Source organism: Chanodichthys erythropterus, chromosome 16 (genome assembly GCF_024489055.1).
Source record: "Chanodichthys erythropterus isolate Z2021 chromosome 16, ASM2448905v1, whole genome shotgun sequence".
In the NCBI taxonomy this organism is placed as follows: Eukaryota; Metazoa; Chordata; class Actinopteri; order Cypriniformes; family Xenocyprididae; genus Chanodichthys; species Chanodichthys erythropterus.
In genome coordinates this window covers 41,795,379-41,822,895 of record NC_090236.1, presented here as the reverse complement: position 1 = coordinate 41,822,895, position 27,517 = coordinate 41,795,379, and the positions used below count along the sequence as shown (strand labels likewise).

Here is a 27,517-nt window from a genome sequence, read left to right as displayed (position 1 = left end):
AATGTTTTTATATATACAATAATTATAAAACATTATTTATTAATGTTAATGTTAATTATCATACATTGTTAATGTAAATTGTTATATATATATATATATATATATATATATATATATATATAAAATGGAAAAAGTACCTTTATAGGTTTGCTCATTCTGTCAACTCTCACCTCCAGTATCAAAGTGCATTTTAGAACTTGCACCATGTCCCATTTTCTAACACTCATAAAAATTATTTCTTTAAAGGTTTGCTCATTCTATCAACTGATATTTATTTAGGGTCACCCTGACTATTACTGTCTTCATTTTCATATCATTTTACTCAACGGTTTGGAAGAAAATTAAAGTCAAACTCACCTCCAAATATTAAAGTGCATTTTAGCACTTACACCATGTCCCATTTTCCAACACTCATAAAAAACTTTCCTTTATAGGTTTGCTAATTCTTTCAATTGATGTTTGTTCAAAGTCACCCTAACTATTACTGTACTCATTGTCTTATCATTTTACTGTACTGTTTGGGAGAAAATTAACTCAAAAGCAAACTCACCCCCGAACATCAAAGTGCATTTTAGCACATGTCCCAATTTAAAACACTCATAAAAATGTTTCCTTTACAGGTTTGCTCATTCTGTCAACTGATATTTATTCTGGGTCACCCTGGCTATTACTGTGTTAATTAACTGTCTCTACACACTTCATAAAATTATGCGGAGCTAGAGAGAGTCAGAATGGAAGGAATTAATATTCGTATGCCATCCCTCAAAGGCAAATCTCAAGAATGGCTTTTTGTGTGGGGAAAAGAATGAGAAAAGAAAGATTAAAGAAAAAAGATTTTTATGAGTGTTTGAAAATGGGCCACAGTGCAAATGTTTGAATGCACTTTAATATTGGAGGTGAGTTTGCCTTTGATTTTCTCCCTATAGTAAAATGAGACGACAATAAGTACAGTAATAGTCAGGGTAACTTGAATGAGCAAACCTATAAATAAATAATTTTTATGAGTGTTGGAAAATGGGACATAGTGCAAGTGCTAAAATGCACTTTGATACTGGAGGTGAGAGTTAAAAGAATGAGCAAACCTACTTTTTACAAATATATATATATATACTGAGTGTATATAATGAAGCTCATGGCTAACTTGATAGCTGAAGAGCCACATTAAAAAGAATGACAACTGGTATATAAAACAATTTACATTAATAATGATGTATGATAATTAACATTAACATTAATAAATAATGTTTAATTATTGTATATATAAAAACATTTAAATGAAAATTTTAAATTTAATAAAAGTAAAATTAATGATCTATATTAATTACCATTACTATTAAGATTAATATGAACATTAATTTATATTCATAATGTATAATATTTAATGTATAATATATATAAAACATTAAAATCAATAATAAAAGTCATATGGGGGGGAAAGCAATAAATAACTTATCTGATGTCTCTTTATGTTCTTGCCCTTTTTAGGGTTAACTGCATGAGTATAAAGAAAACTCCGTCTTTAAATGCATTTAGACCGTTTCAATTGAAGGAATAGACGCGCAAACTAAAAACAAAAAAACAAAAGTGTGGCTGGCTTTTCGACGCGCAGCCCACTTGACCACAGTGATTTCACGGATCACAGATTAAAACATGTTTCATCAGTTTTATACATTAGTATGCACAATAAAGCTTTGATTTCACAGTGTCTGTTCCTGCATATTTAATGCTCTTTATTTGAGTATTTGATTTACTTTCAAGGCAGTTTTAATGCAGTTTACTTTTTCGGTTCACGCTCAGAAACTCGCCGATATTAACATGAACATTAGTTTCAAAGTCTTTATTTCAGTGGATGATCAGACTCGAACTGAAGTAAAACTGTAAGTATTTTATATAAAAACATAGAGGTACCTTATTTTACTCTTTTATAATCTCAGGTCTCCTGCATGAACAATCATTTCTGAAGCCTCGGTATTCTTCACCTGGACATAAAGCATCTATACACCTGTCTGTCAGAGCGGAAGTGACGTTTTTCTGTGAATGTGCGACACTTCCGATATGAGCCGCTAGAGGGAAATAACGAGAAGAATATCAAAGTGCAGTAAACTGTAAAACTGTTTATAATTGTGAAAATACATTAATAATGTAGTGATAAACACCAGTTTGCAGTATCAGCATAACGAGCTGTTTGAACAGATAAAAATAACACCTGATTCGGTCATATTTCAGTCTCTGAGACTTTTTAAAGTGGTGGTTCACCAAAATGAATTGTTAAAAGCTTTTCACAATGTCCATTATAATTAATAAAAATAATTATTGCATTTTAATAACTTTAATCATAAAATAATGTAAAATAATGTAAAATAATCGGACACTAAGCATGTTATCATGTTCCTAAAGCACTTCACTGAATTTATACTTAGAAATATTTTAACAAAATGTGCACAATGTCTATAATTTTTGGTAATATTGAAAGTATTTATTTGTGTTACTTTCTTGTGAAAAATAATTTTCTAAAAAAAATATTCAAGATATTTTATAAAAACAGACTATAAAGACTGAACTCAACCATTCTACACCTATAATGATTTATGCCGCGTTCCAGGCAACCCGTAACCTGTGTTTTTCCAACCTTCTACCCGTGAAAGTGCACTGGAACAGCAGTCAAAGCCGTGACTTCCCACCCGTGAACTCGTACTAGGGCTGGGCGATATATCGAATGCTTTTGTCACATGCATTTTGTCAGTAAAGCCGGTTCCCTGATTACCGCTAAATCGCCATCACCTGCTTTTAAATGGAGCGGCATTTAATAGACAGAGCCGTAGTTCATTAACAAGCCACGCAATATCGCGTTCAATATTCATGTCGATTCATGTCGATGATTCATGTCGATGTTGAACGCGATATTGCGTGGCTTGTCAGTGAACTACGGCTCTATCTATTAACAAAAATAAAATAAAGACAGAATAGTCTGTTAGGTAATCAGGGAACCGGCTTTACTGACGAAATGCGTGTGACAAAAGCATTCGATATATTGCCCAGCCCTAACTCGTACTAGATCAATGTACTCCCAGTTACGAGTTCTGACGTCACATAGCCCGCGAAACAACAATGGCAGCCCCTACGGATGCCGTGTTTATGCAAGTACACGGTAATATAAAAGGTATAACAGCTTCTCTTTGTTACATGTGCACTCTGTTTTGGACTCACTCTGGACTTGTTGTTGTTCTATTTCCCGCCACTAGTCATTCACCATAGCAACTAATCATCACACCCAGCTGTTCCTTATCACCCTGCTTGTTATCCCTTGTATATAAGCCCTGTGTTTCCAGTCCTGTGTTGTCCGGTATTGTACTTGTATTGTTTGGTGTATGTTCCTGCCTGTTCCTGTATTCTCTTGTGGATATTCCAGTAAAAGACTTGTTTATGTATATTTCTCCTCGTCGTGTGCTTTATACACCAGCAACCGTAACAGAATACCGGACCGAAACAGTCAAACAGATTGCGGCGTGTTTAGTGTTTTGTTGTTTTCCGTCTCAGTGTCTTTCGTGTTTCACTCCTCTTCCCCGTCACTATGTACACACCCGCATTTCTGTTAATCTGCCTTGAGCAGAAGGACCGCTCCCTCAAGGAACATTTGAATGACTTTCTGTTTCTGGTACCATCGACACATTTCCCGGACAGCAGCCTTTGCAACTTTGTTTGCCGGCCTGAACACCTCCACCAAAGCGCTGCTGTCTGGGGAAGGACCTCGAGGGAACTTCCCTGAATATGTGGAGTGGGTACTGGCGTCCTGTGGATCATCATTGACCGTGGATTTCTGTGACAACGACGCCAGTCCCACTTCCACTCCAGTGCCTAGCCAGGAACCCTCTGACGGCGTGGAAAGACAGCGCAGCGCCACCGAAGACAGAGAGCCCGCCTCCACCGCGATGCAAGAGCCAGCAATGAGCGGAACGACTGAGCGTAACATCGCCGTGGAGACGGAGCCCAGCGTGTCTGACCAGGTGTGTGAGTTTGCTGTCACCATCGCCGAGGGAGACAGTGTGGAAGACGAGGGGTTGGATGGGAGCCCCGCCCACACTCCCGCCACTGAGAGTGAGTTCCAGGCAAGCACTATAGACCATTATGACTTTGAAAAAGATTCCTTACCTGCATTAGTACCTCCTGAGACTGTTATTTTCATTTTGGATGAAATGGTCCCGCCCAGCCTCCCTCTCCCACCTCCTCTCCAAAACCCCGTTAATGACTTTGTTTGTCCTAGTCCCTCTGCTTTTCTGCCTGTTCTCCAGCCCACAACATTGCCTGCTACCCAGCCTTCACTGTCTCACATCACGCCCTCAGCTCTACTCCAGCCTCCTCTCAGTGGCGTGGCTACATCTGGGGCCTGCTGTGAGCCAGCCTCAGGCGATGAGGATCCTGTGACTCCGCCTCCGGCCTCAGATCACGTCATTCCACCTATATATATATATATATATATATATATATATATATATATATATATATATATATATATATATATATATATATGTATGTGTGTCTTTTTATGTTGTGCTTGGAAACTCTTGTCCTCAGACGACGAGATCACTGTGTAATATAACTGGACAGACAACAATAAATAAGACAGACGAGATACAGATAGCGCTTGCTGAAGACAACAGATAAAACATTATTTGAGACAATGTGCTCTAATGCTCTTATGATTCCTCTTATGATTCCTAAACCTATGTGAAATGCTGATTTCAGATCAGTCATAAATCAGGATGAAACATTCCTGGAGTCCATTGGCAGTCAGTCACACACCTACATCACTACAAACAAGCCCTGCAATCACAACATTACAGATGTAGGCCATATATGGCAGCAATGAAATAAGTATATACTTCAAGTCAAGTCAAGTCAAATTTATTTATATAGCGCTTTTACAATTGGTAATTGTTCAAAGCAGCTTTACATATTAGAAGCACAGAAAAAGGGAAGGGGTTAAAAATAAGCTGTACAACCAAGCGTGGTAATATGTAACATATACAAGATGGTGCTACATTAAGCCAATGTCGGCTGACTCCCAGGGGTGGAAAAAAACCCCTAGGAGAAAAACCCAGCGTGCTAGCACTGGGAAAAAAGTCCTAGGAGGGAAAAAAAAACCCTTGGAAGATATATATAATATATGTAAATGGATATGGAGATCAAAATCTGAATTATAAATTTTTGATGATTCTGATGTACAGGTACATCTAGTGTTATAGGAAATGTTCTCGGCCGACCTAAATATTGCAGCGTAACAATCCTTTAACGGATTTGAAAAATGTTAATGTATTGATAATTTGTTATGTGTATGCAAGAGCAAAGAGATGTGTTTTTAGTCTAGATTTAAACTGACAGAGTGTGTCTGCTTCCCGAACAATGCTAGGAAGATTGTTCCAGAGTTTAGGTGCTAAATAGGAAAAGGATCTGCCGTCTTCAGTTGATTTTGATATTCTGGGTATTATCAACTGGCCTGAATTCTGAGATCGCAATAAACGTGAAGGACTATAATGCATTAAGAGCTCACTTAGGTACTGGGGAGCTAAACCATTTAGAGCTTTATAAGTAAGTAGCAAGATTTTAAAATCTATACGATGTTTAATAGGGAGCCAATGTAATGTTGACAGAACTGGGCTAATATGGTCATACTTTCTGGTTCTAGTAAGAACTCTAGCTGCCGCATTTTGGACCAACTGTAGTTTGTTTAAAAGCCGAGCAGAGCAACCACCCAGTAGAGCGTTACAATAATCTAGTCTTGAGGTCATGAATGCATGAACCAACTGTTCCGCATTTGTCATTGAGAGCATATGCCGTAATTTAGATATATTTTTTAGATGGAAGAAGGCGGTTTTACAGATACTAGAAACATGACTTTCAAATGAAAGATTGGTATCAAAGAGCACACCCAGGTTCCTAACTGAGGACGAAGATTTAATGGAGCACCCGTCAAGTGTTAGAGAGTATTCAAGGTTTTTTCGTGAGGAAGTTTTTGGTCCAAAGATTAGGATATCAGTTTTTTCTGAATTTAATAATAAGAAATTTCTTGTCACCCAGTTTTTAATGTCAGCTATGCATTCTGTTAGTTTTGTGAATTTGTAGGTTTCGTCAGGGCGCGAGGAAATATAGAGCTGAGTATCGTCAGTGTAGCAGTGAAAACTAACACCATGCTTCCTAATTATCTCTCCTAAGGGCAGCATGTACAGAGTGAAAAGCAACGGTCCTAGTACTGAGCCTTGTGGTACTCCATATTTAACCTGTGATTGATACGACATCTCTTCATTAACTACTACAGACTGATAACGGTCAGATAAGTACGATTGGAACCATGCCAAAACAATTCCACTAATGCCAATATAGTTTTCAAGTCTTTTTAGAAGAATATTGTGATCGATAGTGTCAAAAGCAGCACTGAGATCTAATAACACTAATAGAGAAATACAGCCACGATCGGATGATAAGAGTAGATTTTTTGTAACTCTAACGAGAGCAGTCTCAGTACTATGGTTTGGTCTAAATCCTGACTGGAAATCCTCACAGATTCCATTTCTTTCTTAAAAGGAACACAGTTGTGTTGAAACTGCCTTTTCTAGTATCTTTGACAGAAAAGGTAGATTCGAGATTGGCCTGTAATTTACTAAATCTCTCGGATCTAGTTGAGGTTTTTTAATAAGAGGTTTAATAATAGCCTGCTTAAAAGTTTTTGGCACGTATCCTAGTGTTAAGGATGAATTAATTATATCAAGAAGTGGACCTACGACCTCTGGAAGCATTTCTTTCAGTAGTTTAGTCGGCATTGGGTCTAACATACATGTTGTTGATTTTGATGATTTGATAAGTTTAGATAATTCTTCCTCTCCTATAGCGGCGAATGATTCTAGTTTTACCTCAGGGACACTACAGTGCACTGTCTGAAGCGAAACTGTAGACGGTTGCATGTTTTTAATTGTCTCTCTAATATTATCAATCTTGCAAGTAAAGAAGTTCATAAAGTCATTACTGCTGTGCTCTATGGAAACGTCAGCAGTTGAATCTCTGTTTCTAGTTAATTTAGCCACTGTGTCAAATAAATACCTAGGATTGTGTTTGTTTTCTATTAAGAGATTTGAAAAATAAGTAGATCTAGCATTTCTTATAGCCGTTCTGTACTCAATCATTTTTTCTTTCCACGAAAGGCGAAAAACTTCTAGTTTTGTTTTCTTCCAACTACGTTCAGCTTTTCTAACAGCTCGTTTTAGAGCCCGAGTGTGCTCATCATACCACGGCGTTGGATTAGTTTCCTTAATCTTCTTTAGACGTAAAGGAGCGACTGCATCTAATGTGCTGGAAAAGAGAGAGCCAATAGTTTCTGTTGCAGCATCGAGTTCTTCTAAGTTGTCAGGTATACTAAGGCGATGAAACTGCTCGGGGAGATTATTTATAAAGCAATCTTTAGTGGTAGACGTGATGGTTCTACAATATTTATGGCTGGGTGGTGGTTTTGCAGCCTTGGCTAATTGTATTATACACGAGACTAAATAATGATCTGATATATCATCGCTCTGCTGTAGAATTTCAACAGCATCAATATCAATTCCATGCGACAGTATTAGATCTACAGTATGATTACGACAATAAGTGGGTCCTGACACGTGTTGTCTAACTCCAATAGAGTTTAAAATGTCTGCAAATGCCAATCCAAATGCGTCTTTATTATTATCTACATGGATATTAAAATCACCAACAACAAGGACTTTATCCGCAGCCAGTACTAACTCTGATAGGAAATCAGCAAATTCTTTGATAAAGTCAGTATGGTGCCCTGGTGGCCTGTATACAGTAGCCAGCACAAATGTCAACTTACATAATGTTACATAAAGCACCATCACTTCAAAGGAATTATATTTGAAATTCTTTTGAGTGATTCTGAATATATTACTATAAATTACAGCAACACCTCCCCCTTTGCCTTTCTGTCGAGGATTGTGTCGATAATCATAACCTTGAGGACTAGATTCATTTAAAGTAATGTAATCGTCTGGTTTTAGCCAGTTTTCTGTCAAACACAGCAAGTCTAGTTTATTGTCTGTGATAATTTCATTTACAATAAGTGCTTTTGAAGAAATAGATCTAATATTCAGTAACCCAAGCTTTATCATTTGTTTATCTGATTTATCTGTGATTTTCATTTTTTGAACATCAATTAAATTTTTACCCTTAAAAGGTTTCGGAAGTTTTTTGTATTTACTAGTTCGAGGTACAGACACAGTCTCTATGTGATAATATCTAGGTGAAAGAGTTTCTATGTGCTGTGAATTATCTGAGTTCTGTGACGTGAGGCGGCTAGCAGACGGTCGGTTTAGCCAGTTTGTGTGCGTCCTGATCTGGGCCCTGGTTTATCATGTTTCAGCTCTAAGACTATTTGCCAAATTTCTAGATAGAAGAGCAGCACCATCCCGGGAGGGATGAATACCATCTCTTTTCCACAGATCAGGTCTGCCCCAAAAGCTTTTCCAATTGTCTATGAAACCTATATTATTCTGCGCACACCACTTAGACAGCCAGCCATTGAGTGATGATAACCTGCTAACTATCTCATCACTCCGACGAACAGGAAGAGGGCCAGAACAAATTACTTTTGCTGACATTGAATTTGCGAGTTCACACACCTCTTTAATGTTAATTTTAGTGATCTCCGACTGGCGAAGTCGAACATCATTAGTGCCGACGTGGATAATGATTTTAGAATATTTATGTTTAGCATTAGCCAGCACTTTTAAATTTGCTTTGATGTCAGGTGCTCTGGACCCGGCAAACATGTGACTATGGTGGCTGGTGTCTCTATTTTCACGTTCCGTGTAATAGAATCGCCAATTACTAGGGCACTTTCAACAGGATTCTCAGTGGGTGCGTCACTGAGTGGGGAGAACCTGTTTGATGTTCTAATCGGAACGGAAGAGTGGTGTTTGTTCTTGCCATTATGCTGCCTCACAGTCACCCAGTAAGCCTGCTGCGTGGCTTCTACAACCGGAACCGAATGTGTAGTGTTTACTAGGCTAGTCGCATCCAAAGCAGTATCTAAGGCCCTTTCATTCTCACTATCCTCAATTAAAGTTTGGATGCGTGTCTCTAATTCTGAGATTCTCTCTGTCAGCCTGACAATATCCCTGCATTTATCACATGTGTAAGTCTCACTGCTGACAGAAAGAGCTAAGCTGTACATGTTGCATTCACTACACATGATAATTGTCGGACATGACTGACCGTGTGTTTGATGAACGCCGTCCGAAAAATTGCAACGCACACTGGACTCGCTGGCTGGATGTCTCGGTCGCTTGCCGGTGCCTGGGGCGAGGGTGATGTGCGGGACGCTGTACCTCGCGGTGGATCGATGAATGCCAGGCAGCAACGTCTCCACAGCTTCCCGATCTGGCGAGGACAGATCAGAATAACATACATCGGATAAATCCGCCATTCAATCGACAAGGAAGGTTTGGTTTAAAGGAAAAAAGAAAGTAGACGGTAGCTAGCAGGCTATCGGGCTATGGCTAACACTAGGTGATTACGCTGGTGGATTGCTAGTAATAAATCGTTCCGTTTAGTAATACTATGCAATAGGTTAAGTAATCTAGTGAAAATAAGAAAGTTATATTATGTGAATAGGAATAAAGAGAAGGATTTAGGATAAACTCCACGAAGCTCTGAGCGTAGGTCAGACAGCAGACAGGCAGCAGCGTTGAACCAATGGATTAAAATAAAATTTTGAAAAATAGTAATTCTCCATATTAATTTTATGTGATGGGGTTGAGTTGCTAAGCATGATAGTATCCTCCATGACTATAAAAGGCCTCAAAAATATAAATAAAAAGTATGATAGTACTTACCATCTTCTGCACCACTGTTAAAGAGACCTGAATGATGTCATTTCTGGTAAATGAAGTCACATATGGGTGGAGTCTAATGCTGCGCTCCAGACAGGTTTTTGAGCCCGTAAGTCACGATTTCAAATCACGACTCACGACTTTGTAGCGTTCCAGGAAAATCACGCCAAACTGCGTAAAAGTGTAAACAAACCAACATGGCGGACCGTACAGGGTTTATGCTCATTAATTATTTCTGTCGCCAAAGGTGCTTACTCCTTGCTTATTTGAGGGAAACAGAGGAGGAAAACGGCGCATAAGGCAAGAGTGTTACGGTTGCTGGTGTATAAAGCACACGACGAGGAGAAATATACATAAACAAGTCTTTTACTGGAATATCCACAGGAGACTACAGGAACAGGCAGGAACATACACCAAACAATACAAGTACAATACCGGACAACACAGGACTGGAAACACAGGGCTTATATACAAGGGATAACAAGCAGGGTGATAAGGAACAGCTGGGTGTGATGATTAGTTGCTATGGTGAATGACTAGTGGCGGGAAATAGAACAACAACAAGTCCAGAGTAAGTCCAAAACAGAGTGCACATGTAACATATCGCCCCCTCCCGGAAAGGACGCGCCGTGGAGAGGGGAAGAAGAAATGGATGGTGCTGATGGTGTAGGAGGCGGTTCGGGAGGTGGGCGGCTATCTGGGAGGAAGCGAAGTGCAGGAGTCCAGGGAGGTGCTGATGGAGGAGAAATCCAGGGAAGTACAGGTGGTGAATGCCAGGGAGGTGCCGATGGTGGTGAAGTCCAGTGAATGGCCTGAGCAGAGTAGACCAGATGTTGCTCCAGGCCACAACCAGGACGGCGACCCAAGGCGGCGTTGCTGAAGGGAGGAGCCGAGGTGGTGAAGCGTTCCAAACCACCTTGGGGAGGCGTGGAATCAGCACCGCCGATGAAGAGGGACCCTTAGGCGAAGACAGGGAGCCGAAGGAGCGGAGTGATGCCGATGACCTCTGAGTCCGCGACGACGTCCTTGTGACGGTCCCCCGAGGCTGCAGCAGTGTACCGGAGGGCTGAGGTGGAGCTGGAATGACTGAGGGCCGAGGCGGAGTCTGAGGGAAGGCGGAGCCCAACGAAGCCGTAGGGTTGGAGGGTCGGAGAAACTCGAACGACCCGTAAGTCCGTGGCGAAGTGCTGGCGATGACTGACCCAGGCGGAGTCGCAGGACCGAGGGAGTCCAGTGGAGCCGAACGCTCGATGGTGACTGCTGTAGACGAGGGTGGCAGGAGCAGAGGCGGAGGAGTCAGGACGATGAGTCGAGGTGGAATGATGTGATCTGAGGCCGGAGGCAGAGCCACAGGATCCTCATTGCCTGAGGCTGGCTCACAGCAGGCCCCAGGTGTAGCCACGCCACTGAGAGGAGGCTGGAGTAGAGCTGATGGCGTGATGTGAGACAGTGAAGGCTGGGTAGCAGGCAATGTTGTGGGCTGGAGAACAGGCAGAAAAGCAGAGGGACTAGGACAAACAAAGTCATTAACGGGGTTTTGGAGAGGAGGTGGGAGAGGGAGGCTGGGCGGGACCATTTCATCCAAAATGAAAATAACAGTCTCAGGAGGTACTAATGCAGGTAAGGAATCTTCTTCAAAGTCATAATGGTCTATAGTGCTTGCCTGGAACTCACTCTCAGTGGCGGGAGTGTGGGCGGGGCTCCCATCCAACCCCTCGTCTTCCACACTGTCTCCCTCGGCGATGGTGACAGCAAACTCACACACCTGGTCAGACACGCTGGGCTCCGTCTCCACGGCGATGTTACGCTCAGTCGTTCCGCTCATTGCTGGCTCTTGCATCGCGGTGGAGGCGGGCTCTCTGTCTTCGGTGGCGCTGCGCTGTCTTTCCACGCCGTCAGAGGGTTCCTGGCTAGGCACTGGAGTGGAAGTGGGACTGGCGTCGTTGTCACAGAAATCCACGGTCAATGATGATCCACAGGACGCCAGTACCCACTCCACATATTCAGGGAAGTTCCCTCGAGGTCCTTCCCCAGACAGCAGCGCTTTGGTGGAGGTGTTCAGGCCGGCAAACAAAGTTGCAAAGGCTGCTGTCCGGGAAATGTGTCGATGGTACCAGAAACAGAAAGTCATTCAAATGTTCCTTGAGGGAGCGGTCCTTCTGCTCAAGGCAGATTAACAGAAATGCGGGTGTGTACATAGTGACGGGGAAGAGGAGTGAAACACGAAAAACACTGAGACGGAAAACAACAAAACACTAAACACGCCGCAATCTGTTTGACTGTTTCGGTCCGGTATTCTGTTACGGTTGCTGGTGTATAAAGCACACGACGAGGAGAAATATACATAAACAAGTCTTTTACTGGAATATCCACAAGAGAATACAGGAACAGGCAGGAACATACACCAAACAATACAAGTACAATACCGGACAACACAGGACTGGAAACACAGGGCTTATATACAAGGGATAACAAGCAGGGTGATAAGGAACAGCTGGGTGTGATGATTAGTTGCTATGGTGAATGACTAGTGGCATGACTACACTTGACGGGTGCTCCATTAAATCTTCGTCCTCAGTTAGGAACCTGGGTGTGCTCTTTGATACCAATCTTTCATTTGAAAGTCATGTTTCTAGTATCTGTAAAACCGCCTTCTTCCATCTAAAAAATATATCTAAATTACGGCATATGCTCTCAATGACAAATGCGGAACAGTTGGTTCATGCATTCATGACCTCAAGACTAGATTATTGTAACGCTCTACTGGGTGGTTGTTCTGCTCGGCTTTTAAACAAACTACAGTTGGTCCAAAATGCGGCAGCTAGAGTTCTTACTAGAACCAGAAAGTATGACCATATTAGCCCAGTTCTGTCAACATTACATTGGCTCCCTATTAAACATCGTATAGATTTTAAAATCTTGCTACTTACTTATAAAGCTCTAAATGGTTTAGCTCCCCAGTACCTAAGTGAGCTCTTAATGCATTATAGTCCTTCACGTTTATTGCGATCTCAGAATTCAGGCCAGTTGATAATACCCAGAATATCAAAATCAACTGAAGACGGCAGATCCTTTTCCTATTTAGCACCTAAACTCTGGAACAATCTTCCTAGCATTGTTCGGGAAGCAGACACACTCTGTCAGTTTAAATCTAGACTAAAAACAAAAATCTCTTTGCTCTTGCATACACATAACAAATTATCAATACATTAACATTTTTCAAATCCGTTAAAGGATTGTTACGCTGCAATATTTAGGTCGGCCGAGAACATTTCCTATAACACTAGATGTACCTGTACATCAGAATCATCAAAAATGTATAATTCAGATTTTGATCTCCATATCCATTTACATATATTATATATATCTTCCAAGGGTTTTTTTTTCCCTCCTAGGACTTTTTTCCCAGTGCTAGCACGCTGGGTTTTTCTCCTAGGGGTTTTTTTCCACCCCTGGGAGTCAGCCGACATTGGCTTAATGTAGCACCATCTTGTATATGTTACATATTACCACGCTTGGTTGTACAGCTTATTTTTAACCCCTTCCCTTTTTCTGTGCTTCTAATATGTAAAGCTGCTTTGAACAATTACCAATTGTAAAAGCGCTATATAAATAAATTTGACTTGACTTGACTTGAAGTATATACTTATTTCATTGCTGCCATATATGGCCTACATCTGTAATGTTGTGATTGCAGGGCTTGTTTGTAGTGATGTAGGTGTGTGACTGACTGCCAATGGACTCCAGGAATGTTTCATCCTGATTTATGACTGATCTGAAATCAGCATTTCACATAGGTTTAGGAATCATAAGAGGAATCATAAGAGCATTAGAGCACATTGTCTCAAATAATGTTTTATCTGTTGTCTTCAGCAAGCGCTATCTGTATCTCGTCTGTCTTATTTATTGTTGTCTGTCCAGTTATATTACACAGTGATCTCGTCGTCTGAGGACAAGAGTTTCCAAGCACAACATAAAAAGACACACATACATATATATATATATATATATATATATATATATATATATATATATATATATATATATATATATAGGTGGAATGACGTGATCTGAGGCCGGAGGCGGAGTCACAGGATCCTCATCGCCTGAGGCTGGCTCACAGCAGGCCCCAGATGTAGCCACGCCACTGAGAGGAGGCTGGAGTAGAGCTGAGGGCGTGATGTGAGACAGTGAAGGCTGGGTAGCAGGCAATGTTGTGGGCTGGAGAACAGGCAGAAAAGCAGAGGGACTAGGACAAACAAAGTCATTAACGGGGTTTTGGAGAGGAGGTGGGAGAGGGAGGCTGGGCGGGACCATTTCATCCAAAATGAAAATAACAGTCTCAGGAGGTACTAATGCAGGTAAGGAATCTTTTTCAAAGTCATAATGGTCTATAGTGCTTGCCTGGAACTCACTCTCAGTGGCGGGAGTGTGGGCGGGGCTCCCATCCAACCCCTCGTCTTCCACACTGTCTCCCTCGGCGATGGTGACAGCAAACTCACACACCTGGTCAGACACGCTGGGCTCCGTCTCCACGGCGATGTTACGCTCAGTCGTTCCGCTCATTGCTGGCTCTTGCATCGCGGTGGAGGCGGGCTCTCTGTCTTCGGTGGCGCTGCGCTGTCTTTCCACGCCGTCAGAGGGTTCCTGGCTAGGCACTGGAGTGGAAGTGGGACTGGCGTCGTTGTCACAGAAATCCACGGTCAATGATGATCCACAGGACGCCAGTACCCACTCCACATATTCAGGGAAGTTCCCTCGAGGTCCTTCCCCAGACAGCAGCGCTTTGGTGGAGGTGTTCAGGCCGGCAAACAAAGTTGCAAAGGCTGCTGTCCGGGAAATGTGTCGATGGTACCAGAAACAGAAAGTCATTCAAATGTTCCTTGAGGGAGCGGTCCTTCTGCTCAAGGCAGATTAACAGAAATGCGGGTGTGTACATAGTGACGGGGAAGAGGAGTGAAACACGAAAAACACTGAGACGGAAAACAACAAAACACTAAACACGCCGCAATCTGTTTGACTGTTTCGGTGCGGTATTCTGTTACGGTTGCTGGTGTATAAAGCACACGACGAGGAGAAATATACATAAACAAGTCTTTTACTGGAATATCCACAAGAGAATACAGGAACAGGCAGGAACATACACCAAACAATACAAGTACAATACCGGACAACACAGGACTGGAAACACAGGGCTTATATACAAGGGATAACAAGCAGGGTGATAAGGAACAGCTGGGTGTGATGATTAGTTGCTATGGTGAATGACTAGTGGCGGGAAATAGAACAACAACAAGTCCAGAGTGAGTCCAAAACAGAGTGCACATGTAACAAAGAGAAGCTGTTATACCTTTTATATTACCGTGTACTTGCATAAACACGGCATCCGTAGGGGCTGCCATTGTTGTTTCGCGGGCTATGTGACGTCAGAACTCGTAACTGGGAGTACATTGATCTAGTACGAGTTAGGGCTGGGCAATATATCGAATGCTTTTGTCACACGCATTTCGTCAGTAAAGCCGGTTCCCTGATTACCTAACAGACTATTCTGTCTTTATTTTATTTTTGTTAATAGATAGAGCCGTAGTTCACTGACAAGCCACGCAATATCGCGTTCAACATCGACATGAATCATCGACATGAATCGACATGAATATTGAACGCGATATTGCGTGGCTTGTTAATGAACTACGGCTCTGTCTATTAAATGCCGCTCCATTTAAAAGCAGGTGATGGCGATTTAGCGGTAATCAGGGAACCGGCTTTACTGACAAAATGCATGTGACAAAAGCATTCGATATATCGCCCAGCCCTAGTACGAGTTCACGGGTGGGAAGTCACGGCTTTGACTGCTGTTCCAGTGCACTTTCACGGGTAGAAGGTTGGAAAAACACAGGTTACGGGTTGCCTGGAACGCGGCATAAATCATTATAGGTGTAGAATGGTTGAGTTCAGTCTTTATAGTCTGTTTTTATAAAATATCTTGAATATTTTTTTTAGAAAATTATTTTTCACAAGAAAGTAACACAAATAAATACTTTCAATATTACCAAAAATTATAGACATTGTGCACATTTTGTTAAAATATTTCTAAGTATAAATTCAGTGAAGTGCTTTAGGAACATGATAACATGCTTAGTGTCCGATTATTTTACATTATTTTACATTATTTTATGATTAAAGTTATTAAAATGCAATAATTATTTTTATTAATTATAATGGACATTGTGAAAAGCTTTTAACAATTCATTTTGGTGAACCACCACTTTAAAAAGTCTCAGAGACTGAAATATGACCGAATCAGGTGTTATTTTTATCTGTTCAAACAGCTCGTTATGCTGATACTGCAAACTGGTGTTTATCACTACATTATTAATGTGTTTTCTCAATTATAAACAGTTTTACAGTTTACTGCACTTTGATATTCTTCTCGTTATTTCCCTCTAGCGGCTCATATCGGAAGTGTCGCACATTCACAGAAAAACGTCACTTCCGCTCTGACAGACAGGTGTATAGATGCTTTATGTCCAGGTGAAGAATACCGAGGCTTCAGAAATGATTGTTCATGCAGGAGACCTGAGATTATAAAAGAGTAAAATAAGGTACCTCTATGTTTTTATATAAAATACTTACAGTTTTACTTCAGTTCGAGTCTGATCATCCACTGAAATAAAGACTTTGAAACTAATGTTCATGTTAATATCGGCGAGTTTCTGAGCGTGAACCGAAAAAGTAAACTGCATTAAAACTGCCTTGAAAGTAAATCAAATACTCAAATAAAGAGCATTAAATACGCAGGAACAGACACTGTGAAATCAAAGCTTTATTGTGCATACTAATGTATAAAACTGATGAAACATGTTTTAATCTGTGATCCGTGAAATCACTGTGGTCAAGTGGGCTGCGCGTCGAAAAGCCAGCCACACTTTTGTTTTTTTGTTTTTAGTTTGCGCGTCTATTCCTTCAATTGAAACGGTCTAAATGCATTTAAAGACGGAGTTTTCTTTATACTCATGCAGTTAACCCTAAAAAGGGCAAGAACATAAAGAGACATCAGATAAGTTATTTATTGCTTTCCCCCCCATATGACTTTTATTATTGATTTTAATGTTTTATATATATTATACATTAAATATTATACATTATGAATATAAATTAATGTTCATATTAATCTTAATAGTAATGGTAATTAATATAGATCATTAATTTTACTTTTATTAAATTTAAAATTTTCATTTAAATGTTTTTATATATACAATAATTATTAAACATTATTTATTAATGTTAATGTTAATTATCATACATCATTATTAATGTAAATTGTTTTATATACCAGTTGTCATTCTTTTTAATGTGGCTCTTCAGCTATCAAGTTAGCCATGAGCTTCATTATATACACTCAGTATATATATATATTTATATATATATATATATATATATATATATATATATATATATATATATATATATATTTGTAAAAAGTAGGTTTGCTCATTCATTTAACTCTCACCTCCAGTATCAAAGTGCATTTTAGCACTTGCACTATGTCCCATTTTCCAACACTCATAAAAATTATTTATTTATAGGTTTGCTCATTCAAGTTACCCTGACTATTACTGTACTTATTGTCGTCTCATTTTACTATAGGGAGAAAATCAAAGGCAAACTCACCTCCAATATTAAAGTGCATTCAAACATTTGCACTGTGGCCCATTTTCAAACACTCATAAAAATCTTTTTTCTTTAATCTTTCTTTTCTCATTCTTTTCCCCACACAAAAAGCCATTCTTGAGATTTGCCTTTGAGGGATGGCATACGAATATTAATTCCTTCCATTCTGACTCTCTCTAGCTCTCTTCGAGGAGGGCGCCGCGGCGAGTTTTCCCCGCGGGTCCGGTCCCACCGCTGCTGAGGCTCGACGCGGTCTGCACTCGTAGGGTTCACAAATGCCCAGCCCTATCGCTCCCCTTACCTGCCAGACCCAGTGTCTCTCCTCTGGCGGTGGAAGCACGCACTGCGGTTTCTTCCCCCCGGAGGGAGACACAGACACTCAATACATCTTCCTCCGAGGAGGTTGATGTGGAGGGTGTCGAAGGGGATGAGGAACCGCCATCCTCATCCCCAGCTTATGAGGAGCTGCTGGAGGTAGTGACCAGGGCAGTTGAAAAGCTAAATATTGACTGGCCCGCGGAAAAACACGAAAACAGACCTAAAAGCAAGTTGGATGAAAGATTCCTTCCCCAGCGTCGGGGTCTGCCTCTGCCGAGGTGTCGAGGTCGTGGAGAAGACCTGTCCAATATCGTGTCTTCAGCCCCCAAACGTCATTATATAGTAACATCATGGGGCTGAAGCACCGCGGCTATGGGGCGATGCCTTGGGTAGAAGAGACGCTTGCGAGCTATCTCTCGCCCGAGTCTGCATCGTCCCTCAGGACCCCAATATTTCTCACCAAGCCCTTAAAAATAACATAGCAATAATATCCGCAAGTTGGTAAAAAAAGTTTTCCTCATACTATTTGTTAATTATTAAGGGCTACTGGATTGTTACACAAAGAACCAAATCACAAAAAAGCTAAACGCTAAAACTGAGAATGCATACTTCACCTCACTTCCTAATTGTTTCCCGGTGCCAGATCCACCAGGTTATTGGTGAATAATTTGTAGGAGCCCATTTTTCTCCACAGCACTTCCTGTTTCTTGCCCTCCCATATCAATATCATTGATCACTAAAAGAAGCACAAATGATCACAAAGTAAAATACTGAGCTATGGCACTGTCAAATATAGTCAGTCCACTTCATATTTATCATGTTCTTCTGAATATGTTGATTGTTGAAGGTGTCTGAGGAACAGGAGTGATGTGCTAATGGGCCTGGGTTCATTTGTGTTCGTCTTTGTGCTGTGAATTGAGTGGGTTTAACTTTAAGTGAAAAGTCCCACCCAAATCCACACCTCCTCCAACCCCTCCACTCACACACTCCTCAATGACAGTGAACTCCATCTCTTCTTCTGGGGTGAGAAAGGTGGGTCAGGATTGGAAGAAGTTGGTGGGATTTGCACCTTCAGTAAAGTTTAGAATGATCAGGTTCTCTCGTCTTCATCTATTTTCCAGATCATCCACTTTGGCCGTCAGTTCATCTAAGCAATGCAGAGCGCTAGTTTTGTCTTACTCCAACACTCAGGTTTTGACTTCATTGATGTTCTTTGTTTTATCTTGTATTTTATTCACAATGTCCTGCAACTGGCTTAGGAAAGTAGTGAACTTTTCATTCATGGCAGCGGTGATGTGTCTGATTATATCAGTGACGAGTCTCTCAGAGCCTGTTGAACTTGTGCTTGATCTTGTACACCATCTTCCTCATGCAACACCTCTGCTGGAGCGTCAACTTTAACGTCTTTTTCTTTATTTTGCCAGACTTTTCCACACTTTGAAGCGTGTTGCTTCTGCTAGACATTATCACAAAGTCGTTGCACATAAATTTGAAGGAACATATGTGAGAACTACGCTTTTAAAAGGGTAATGTGAGAAGAGAGTCGTGGATCGCTCCTCTCAGTTGAGTGACATCACGTGACGTCACCAAATACTGCTTTCTATTTATTTTCATGAAAACAATAGTGTACTTACATGATAACTGTATCATTAATCATTATCATAATCAGATTTAAGCTTATCAATGGAGCAATCATAATCACATGGTGTGTCTACATGGATGTTACATAATCAGCTTTCGACACATGTGCGGTTTGATCAGTTCATTTTTACTGAAGTTAAAGATCAGTTAAAGCAATACATTAATTAGCTGCTGTTTAGTCCATGTGTGAACATCAACATTTATTTTAAGTATTGATGGATTCTTATGTTTACTTCATAAAGAATTATTTATGTGCATACCATAGGATTTTAGAGACATAAACTCCATAGAAAGCATAACAATATTTTGACTGATGAGAGATGTTGTATATAAATAGACGATTATGAAAACATGTTTTGGACATTTTTCAACATAAGAGCGTCACAGCAGTGTTTGTACCTGTACATGTCCTGTCCACCACACATTCACCTGATGATCATCATGACATTGGAGACCATTTACGTTTCATCTATGTTTTGTTTAAGCTTCATATATTTGTAGTTTTATTGTTTCAGATTGTTTCAGAAGTTGCAGAGATGATCTGTGCCGACCTTACCATTCCCACTTACATCCCTACAATAGGAAAGGGATATGACTCCTGATATGACTCACTTCTAATCAAAAGTGCCTCACAGATTTCATCTTTATCTGTTTATAGTCTGGATTTACTCTGTTTGTGTACAGAAATGGAGATCAAATGATAACAGCGGCCTCAACGGTCACAGAATATGATGGACACATCTGTGTTGCTGTTGCTTGCATTATTCGACCCCAGCACACTGTGATGGCATCAGCGCTCACACTGTGGATGTCCCAAAAAATTATCTGCTATAGGCGATAGTGTGATTGTGCCTCTGTGATGTGTTTGCAGTAGTCTAATGCTTGTGCATCTTTCTCTTTTACTTTGTTAAAGAGATTTTAAAGAGATTTCATGAGGCAAACTCTGATGCTTATAGATTGATATAATTCATGATATAATTCAGATGGTAAGGCCTAAGTAGATCATAGCACTGTTGCACTAATGGTCTCTATGATCAGATTCCCTCACAATGCTTTGAGAAACACAGTCCAGCATGGTTTCTTCTCCAACAATTCTAAAGATCACTCATGTTGTTTTGTTTAACATCTAGAACTTCATCTTTATTTAAGAAGGACACGTGTCTACACCGGACCATTATAATCAGTGATGTTGTCTACACTGGATGTGAGGGACAAATCACTGACATTAAAATGTTGCCTTGCTGTATGACATACTGACACAAATGCTTTACAACGGGTGCTTTGTCACGTCCAGTGTAGACAGATTTTAGCCATTGCGACAACAGTCGTGTCCGGTGTAGACACAAAACTGTCTACATCTGTAATACAACAGGCAAGAAAACTTTTCAAACATAAACAATTGTTCTTAACTTTATTAGTTTTATTTTATTTACAAGTAAATGTAGTGAAAGAGAAGATTATAATTGCTAAACAAAAAGCATTAGACTATCTAGACCAGAGTGAAAGACACACAAATGCTTTTAACTGGTAAAAAGGTTTAGTTGTTCTGACTAGAAGAGACTCCATCCACAGAACAAAGACAATATACTGTAGATCTGAGCATTAGTAACAGACAGACACATACCTCACTCATAAAATAAAACAGAATAACAAAAATAAACAATATTCTGTGCATATTATTTAAGAGAGATAATGTAAATGTTCAAGGTAACATGTGGACTTTATATCTTTTGACACATTTATGTGCTATAATTGACAATCACATTTATGATTAGAAATATTTTAATCAGTATGGATGAGTTCAATCCAAACATTAATATATTTGTAGGCCTGATACTGAAGAGCCTGAAGATTTCTGCTGACAGACTCATCTGAGCTTCTTCCTCCTGTTCCACCTTTAAAGTCCCCCTGTAGTCAAAAAAAAAAAAAAAAAATCAAGTGAAAAAAAACTTCATGCCTTTAAAATAGCTCTACAACCCTTGCCTCATTTAATATACACAGATCAACGAATATGCAAATTAGCCCCGCCTCCACTCGTGCCAGCTCGAAAAGTCTACTGTTGCTGCAGTGACGATTTGTTGTTTGTGTTGTGGCTACATGAAATAAATGCACATCCTTAAATGAGTGTAGATTTCCAGCGTATTTACTTGAACTCATCAGGTAGGCTAATATCTATGGTTTGATCCATTCCAGAGGCGGCCAAAATCAGAATTTATAATGGACTGAATAGCTCTCTCAGAACTTGACGTGCGATTCCACACTGACTGACATATGCACATGAATCACGGTCACACGTTCAGAGCAATATTGTTTTAGCTATGTTTTATAGTATTCAAATATTTCGAAGGACAAAAACATGAACTTTATTGGCTTTACTTCAAGTCGGCTGTCGCTTTACTTTGGCACGGGCCCCTATGCACTCGCACACTTGACACGGCCCTTGCGACGGTTCTGTCATTAATATAGATAGCCTTTTGCTTGACTACGTTATCAGACAGCTAATAATGTGTTGCTAATGTTACACAAACCATGTTCCTGTTCTTCATCTCGGACAGAGTCAGACAGATGCCTTCTAACAATCAGTATCCTTACAAACGCTTTGAACAACTCAGAACATCAGCGGAGAAAGGCATATAGTTCATCATAACATTGTAATAGACTCCCTATATTGATAAATCTACACAATTTTTCATATTAACAGAAAATTTACTGGGATAACCTGGCTTCTCTCGAGACTTTCCTGCTTCAGAGCAGTCATAGTTAATGATATGCTAAAGCCTGCTGGCACGTTGTTCTGATTGGTTACAAGGTAGTCTGTGACAAGGTAGTCTTGGTTTACTGCAATTTCAAACATAAAATATTCAGCAATGGTGCTGACTTACGAATTTGCACATGGTTTGTCTTAAAGCATATTAAAAACACTACATAGACATATGAACAACATTAAAAACTCGATTTTTACCGCAGAGGGTCTTTAAATAAAACAAAACCATAATTTGATTGAAAACTAAAGCAACATTAATCATTCAATATCACATGTTTCTGATACTCATGCTAACACACATGCTGCTTTATTTAACACATTTACACATTAATCACACATTTATTTCTCCTCATAGACACAGTAGTGACTCTTCTGTGGATCACCTGATGATTTCTGATCCTCTCATGATGATTTCACAGATCGTCATCTACAGAAGCAGGAACACAAGAGAAAACAATCAGTGTTCAGTGGAACAAAGTGAAAATGAGTTACTATTAGTTCCTACAATCTGAACAAGTCTATTCTCAAACTGAAATGATTCACTTCTACTGACACAGTTAATAAAGCAGGTGTTGTTGAATAAAGCTGTGACAGTGTGATTTTGTTCTCTTTCCACCTTTGTGTTGAACATTTTAATAACTTCACATTTTGTTCTCACACAAACCCTTTGTAAGGACTGAGGACGAACCAGACAAATGAATCGTTCAGATGATTCTTTCAAAAAATAATTCCAGAAACCCAAGCTTAGAGAATCTAATTTTCGGCTCCAGTCTGTCTACAGAAAAACCCTGCTAGGTACTTTTATGGCATCCATGCTTCCTGACTGAAGGACGGGTGACAAACTTAAGCTATTTGTAGCAACCAAATGGTCACCAGAAGATAAAGAGTCTTTGATCTCCAGATCAAAAGAGACAGAGAGAGTGACCTAACTTTACAGAAAAACCCACAGAGACTATTTATACAACTAAAACTGCATCAAATTGTTCCAAACTATTTGAAACTGACTTATCAAACATATTTCAACTGCATAAATTTTATATCATGTCCACACATTGTACATGTAACCAGTTATGCTTTAGAACAACCACAATTCATGTAAATGTTATAACTTTTGAATGATTGATTGAAAGTATGCCTTATTTAGTCAACTTTGCTGCAAAGTTTAACAAACAACTTTTGCCGCCTTAATTTAAACTCCAGCCATGACAAGAGACTTCCTTTCATTTCAGCACGCTCAAACATGATTGGTTTTTACCTGACCACCATCTGGACCTAAAAAGATCCTGCAACAAATCATCGACTCGGAAAACTCTTCTCTCAAAGCTAAGGACGCCGATGAGAAGATTCATATTTGAAGTCGACAAAGTGTATGAATGTTTGTGTGTGTGTGTGTGTGTGTGTGTGTTAGATTAGTTTGTGTTAGAATAAATAAAGTCTCCTGTTGATTTTAAAAGAAAGTGTGTAGTATTATGTGCTAAAGAATTAATGTCTTAAACTGTCGATCCTGTTACTTAGCTATTAATTAGTGTTTTCACAATAGTGGATATTCATATATGCTACAAGAGCTTATTACGATCCGAGCAGATGAACACTGGACGATTCAGTTGCTCGGTCGTAAAAGGTCTCTTTATGACTCCCTATAAATTAATTATTTCATTTGAGCTGATTTTGGTCCTTCACCTTTGGTGCAATAAAGCTTAATGATAATTTCCTTTCATGAATATCTGAAAGGTTTGTTCACATATCAGAGGTAAATGAAGATCTTTAATATCACAGTGATGTTTCCTCACCTCAGGACACAGTTTGAGTCTCGTAGCACGTCACGGAGCCGCTGCTTTGTGTCTTCTATCGTATTGTGTCTCAGATCAAGATCTTTTAAAAACTGCAGTGCTTTTGAGTTAGTCAAAGACTGAGTTAAAGAAGAAACATCTGTAATGCCACAGTTCTGTAGACTAGAAAGACACAAACAGAGGAAGAGAGATCATCTTACAAACAAATCATTAAGGTGAAGAATTTTACTCAAATATAATATGAACTCAGACTCATTGTGAGATATTGAGTATAAAGTGATTTAAACTGTTGAAGTGATTTTCAGCATTTTGATTCTTGTATGTGAATATTACTGACCCCAATCTCTCCAGTTTACAGTGTGAATCCTTCAGTATGTCACATAGGTGCTTCACTCCTGTGTTTCCTAAATTATTCCCACTCAGGTTCAGCTCTCTCAGGTGTGACGGTTTTGATTTCAGAGCTGAAGTCAGGATGACACACTGTTTCTCTGTAATACTGCAGTTACTCAGACTGAAGACAGAGAAATAACAATAGTTCACATCTATGATGATCATCTTATTGAAGAGCTTAAGCAGCATTTAGTTTCCAATAGTCTGTTCTGAAACCCAGTTACACTAGTTCTGTGTGCTGAAGACACTATTTCATCTCTTTCCTTTTAACTATTTATTTGATGTCTCTATTATTTATTCTCTGATGAAAAGATAGATTTCTGCATGTACACAATCATAAAGCAGTGCAGTGCTATAAACCAAAACATAAGCTCTGCTGTCTTTAAATAAATAAACTTCAATCACACTGTAACTGCTGTACAGTATAATGATACTAACTCTAGTTTCTCCAGCTTGAATTGTGGGTTCATCAGTAGATCACTGAGGTTTTTCACTCCAGAGTCTCCTGGTTTATTCATGCTCAGGTTCAGCTCTCTCAGGTGTGACGGGTTTGATTTCAGAGATGAAGTCACATCAGAACAACCTTCAACTGTCATATCACAGTCACTTAACCTACATTAGAGAGAGCAGAAAATAAGACTTCTTCACACCATCTTCATGAGCAAATAAAACAGAGGAAGAGAGATCATCTTCATTAAACAGATCACAGAATACCAAGATGAAAATGATGCACAAATACAATGTAAACCCAGACTCATTGTGAGATATTGAGTATAAAGTGTTTTAGTTTAAACTGTTGAAGTGATTTTCAGCATTTTGATTCTTGTATGTGAATGTTACTGACCTCAATCTCTCCAGTTTACAGTGTGAATACTTCAGTACGTCACATAAGTGCTTCACTCCTGTGCTTCCTAGTTTATTCCCGTTCACGTCCAGCTCTCTCAGGTGTGACGGGTTTGATTTCAGAGCTGAAGTCAGGATGACACACTGTTTCTCCGTAATACTGCAAACACTCAGACTGAAGACAGAGAAATAACAATAGTTCACATCTATGATGATCATCTTATTGAAGAGCTTAAACAGCATTTAGTTTCCAATAGTCTTTTCTGAAACCCAGTTACACTAGTTCTATGTGCTAAAGATACTGTTTCTTCTCTTTCTATTTATTTGATGTCTCTATTCTTTATTCTCTGTTGAAAAGGCAGATTTCTGCATGTATACAATCAGTACATCTTATCAAATGCTCAAAACAATTACTAACTAGATTAAACACATTAAAAAGTGACCAATAGGGAAAACAGGAAGTGCACTGATATAAAGAATGAAACATAAGTTATGCTGTGTTAAAATAAATAAACTTCAATCACACTGTAACTGCTGTACAGTATAATGATACTAACTCTAGTTTCTCCAGCTTGAATTGTGGGTTCATCAGTAGATCACTGAGGTTTTTCACTCCTGTGTTTCCTAGTTCATTCCAGCTCAGGTTCAGCTCTCTCAGGTGTGACGGGTTTGATTTCAGAGATGAAGTCACATCAGAACAACCTTCAACTGTCATATCACAGTCACTTAACCTACATTAACAGAGAGAGAGAGATAGAGAGAGAGAGCACAGAAAATGAGAGAAGAAAACCATTTAATCTGTAAAATCACATCTTCATGAGCAAATAAAACAGAGGAAGAGAGATCATCTTCTTTATTTCACCAGATCACAAAATACTAAGGTGAATATGTTGCACAAATATAATGTGAACTCAGACCCATCGTAAGATATTGAGTATTAAGGCCTGGTTTCACAGACAGTACTTAGATTAAGCCAGGATTCGGCCTTAATTCAAATAGGGAATTTAAGTTGCTTTTATAAATGTACACTAGAAAAAACAAACAAAAAAAAAAAAACATTATTTGTGTCCATCTTGAGACAACAAGATATGTCAGTACAAGTTGCTTTCAGTTAAAACAGATCAAACATACATTTTAGTCTAGGACTAGCTTAAGCCTTGTCTGTGAAACCGGGGGATTGAGTATAAAGTGTTTTAGTTTAAACTGTTGAAGTGATTTTAAGCCTTTTGATTCTTGTAAGTGAATTAGACATGTGTCGATATTTGGTAATATGATATAGCACAATAATGAATATGCACAATATTGTTATCGTGGGCACTTAACAATGCAGTGAATAATTATTCATTATGAATTTTAAATTACATTTTAAGAACACGACAGAGGAGGCCGCTGATGGAACAGCAGAAATGCAGCGGTTACCCCGGAAACCCCATAAACAAAGCAGCTGTGCTACTGAACATTATTTAAAATGCTTCAAACAGCCATTCAGTTTTTTTTTTTTTTTTTAAATTCGCAATGTTGTTCATCACAGCACCAAAGACTTAAAGACTTAATAGGCTAATTATTTTCAAACTTAAAGATTTTTATATTTTAATATAGACTACAACATGTCCTATAATGATTTCTGATTATTTTTTATTGTTCAGTAACACAGGAAAAGGATCTACTGCCTGCAGTTGATTTTAATATTCTAGGTATTATCAACTGGCCTGAATTCTAAAATCACAATAGACGTGAAGGACTATAATGCATTAAGAGCTCACTCAGGTACAGGGGAGCTAAACAATTTAGTGCTTTGTAAGTAAGTAGCAAGATTTTAAAATCTATACGATGTTTAATAGGGAGCCAATACCGTGTTGACAGGACCGGGCTAATATGGTAATACTTCCTGGTTCTAGTAAGAACTCTAGCTGCTGCGTTTTGGACCAGCTGTAGTTTGTTTAACAGGCAAGCAGAACAACCACCCAGTAGAGCGTTACGGTAATCTAGCCTTGAGGTCATGAACTAACTGTTCTGCATTTTTCTTTGAGAACATATGTCGTAGTTTAGATATATTTTTAAGATGGAAGAATGCGGTTTTACAGATGCTAGAAACATGGCCTTCAAATGAAAGATTGGTATCAAAGAGCACACCCAGGTTCCTAACTGACGACGAAGACTTGAGATGAGAAATAAGAGTTCCCTTTCGTGGGAACTATCGACGCTGCGTGACAACGCATTGG

The 27,517-nt window shown here is 39.4% G+C and overlaps 2 protein-coding genes across 7 annotated transcripts in view; both read right to left on the bottom strand.

Annotated features, from left to right (window-relative positions):
* Positions 1–1,991, bottom strand: part of LOC137002331 (NLR family CARD domain-containing protein 3-like) — a 105,336-nt gene extending 103,345 nt beyond the window's left edge. Inside the window, exon 1 of the mRNA XM_067361882.1 lies at positions 1,909–1,991. The gene's annotated coding sequence lies outside the window, so the exon portion shown is untranslated. The remainder of the gene's footprint in view (positions 1–1,908) is intronic.
* An 18,661-nt stretch (positions 1,992–20,652) lies between these two features.
* The window catches only part of LOC137002332 (NACHT, LRR and PYD domains-containing protein 12-like), a 53,201-nt gene continuing 46,336 nt past the window's right edge, over positions 20,653–27,517 (bottom strand). For 5 of the 6 annotated variants that reach the window (XM_067361885.1, XM_067361883.1, XM_067361884.1 and 2 more), the window contains 5 exons: positions 25,853–26,026; positions 25,297–25,470; positions 24,891–25,064; positions 24,400–24,573; positions 20,656–24,224 (listed from right to left, as the gene is read on the bottom strand). In XM_067361885.1, coding sequence (XP_067217986.1) covers positions 24,059–24,224; positions 24,400–24,573; positions 24,891–25,064; positions 25,297–25,470; positions 25,853–26,026 — 862 coding nt within the window. In that variant the 3' untranslated portion in view covers positions 20,656–24,058. Of the gene's footprint in view, positions 24,225–24,399; positions 24,574–24,890; positions 25,065–25,296; positions 25,471–25,852; positions 26,027–27,517 lie in introns of all 6 variants that reach the window. The other variant, XM_067361888.1, reaches the window with a different exon arrangement.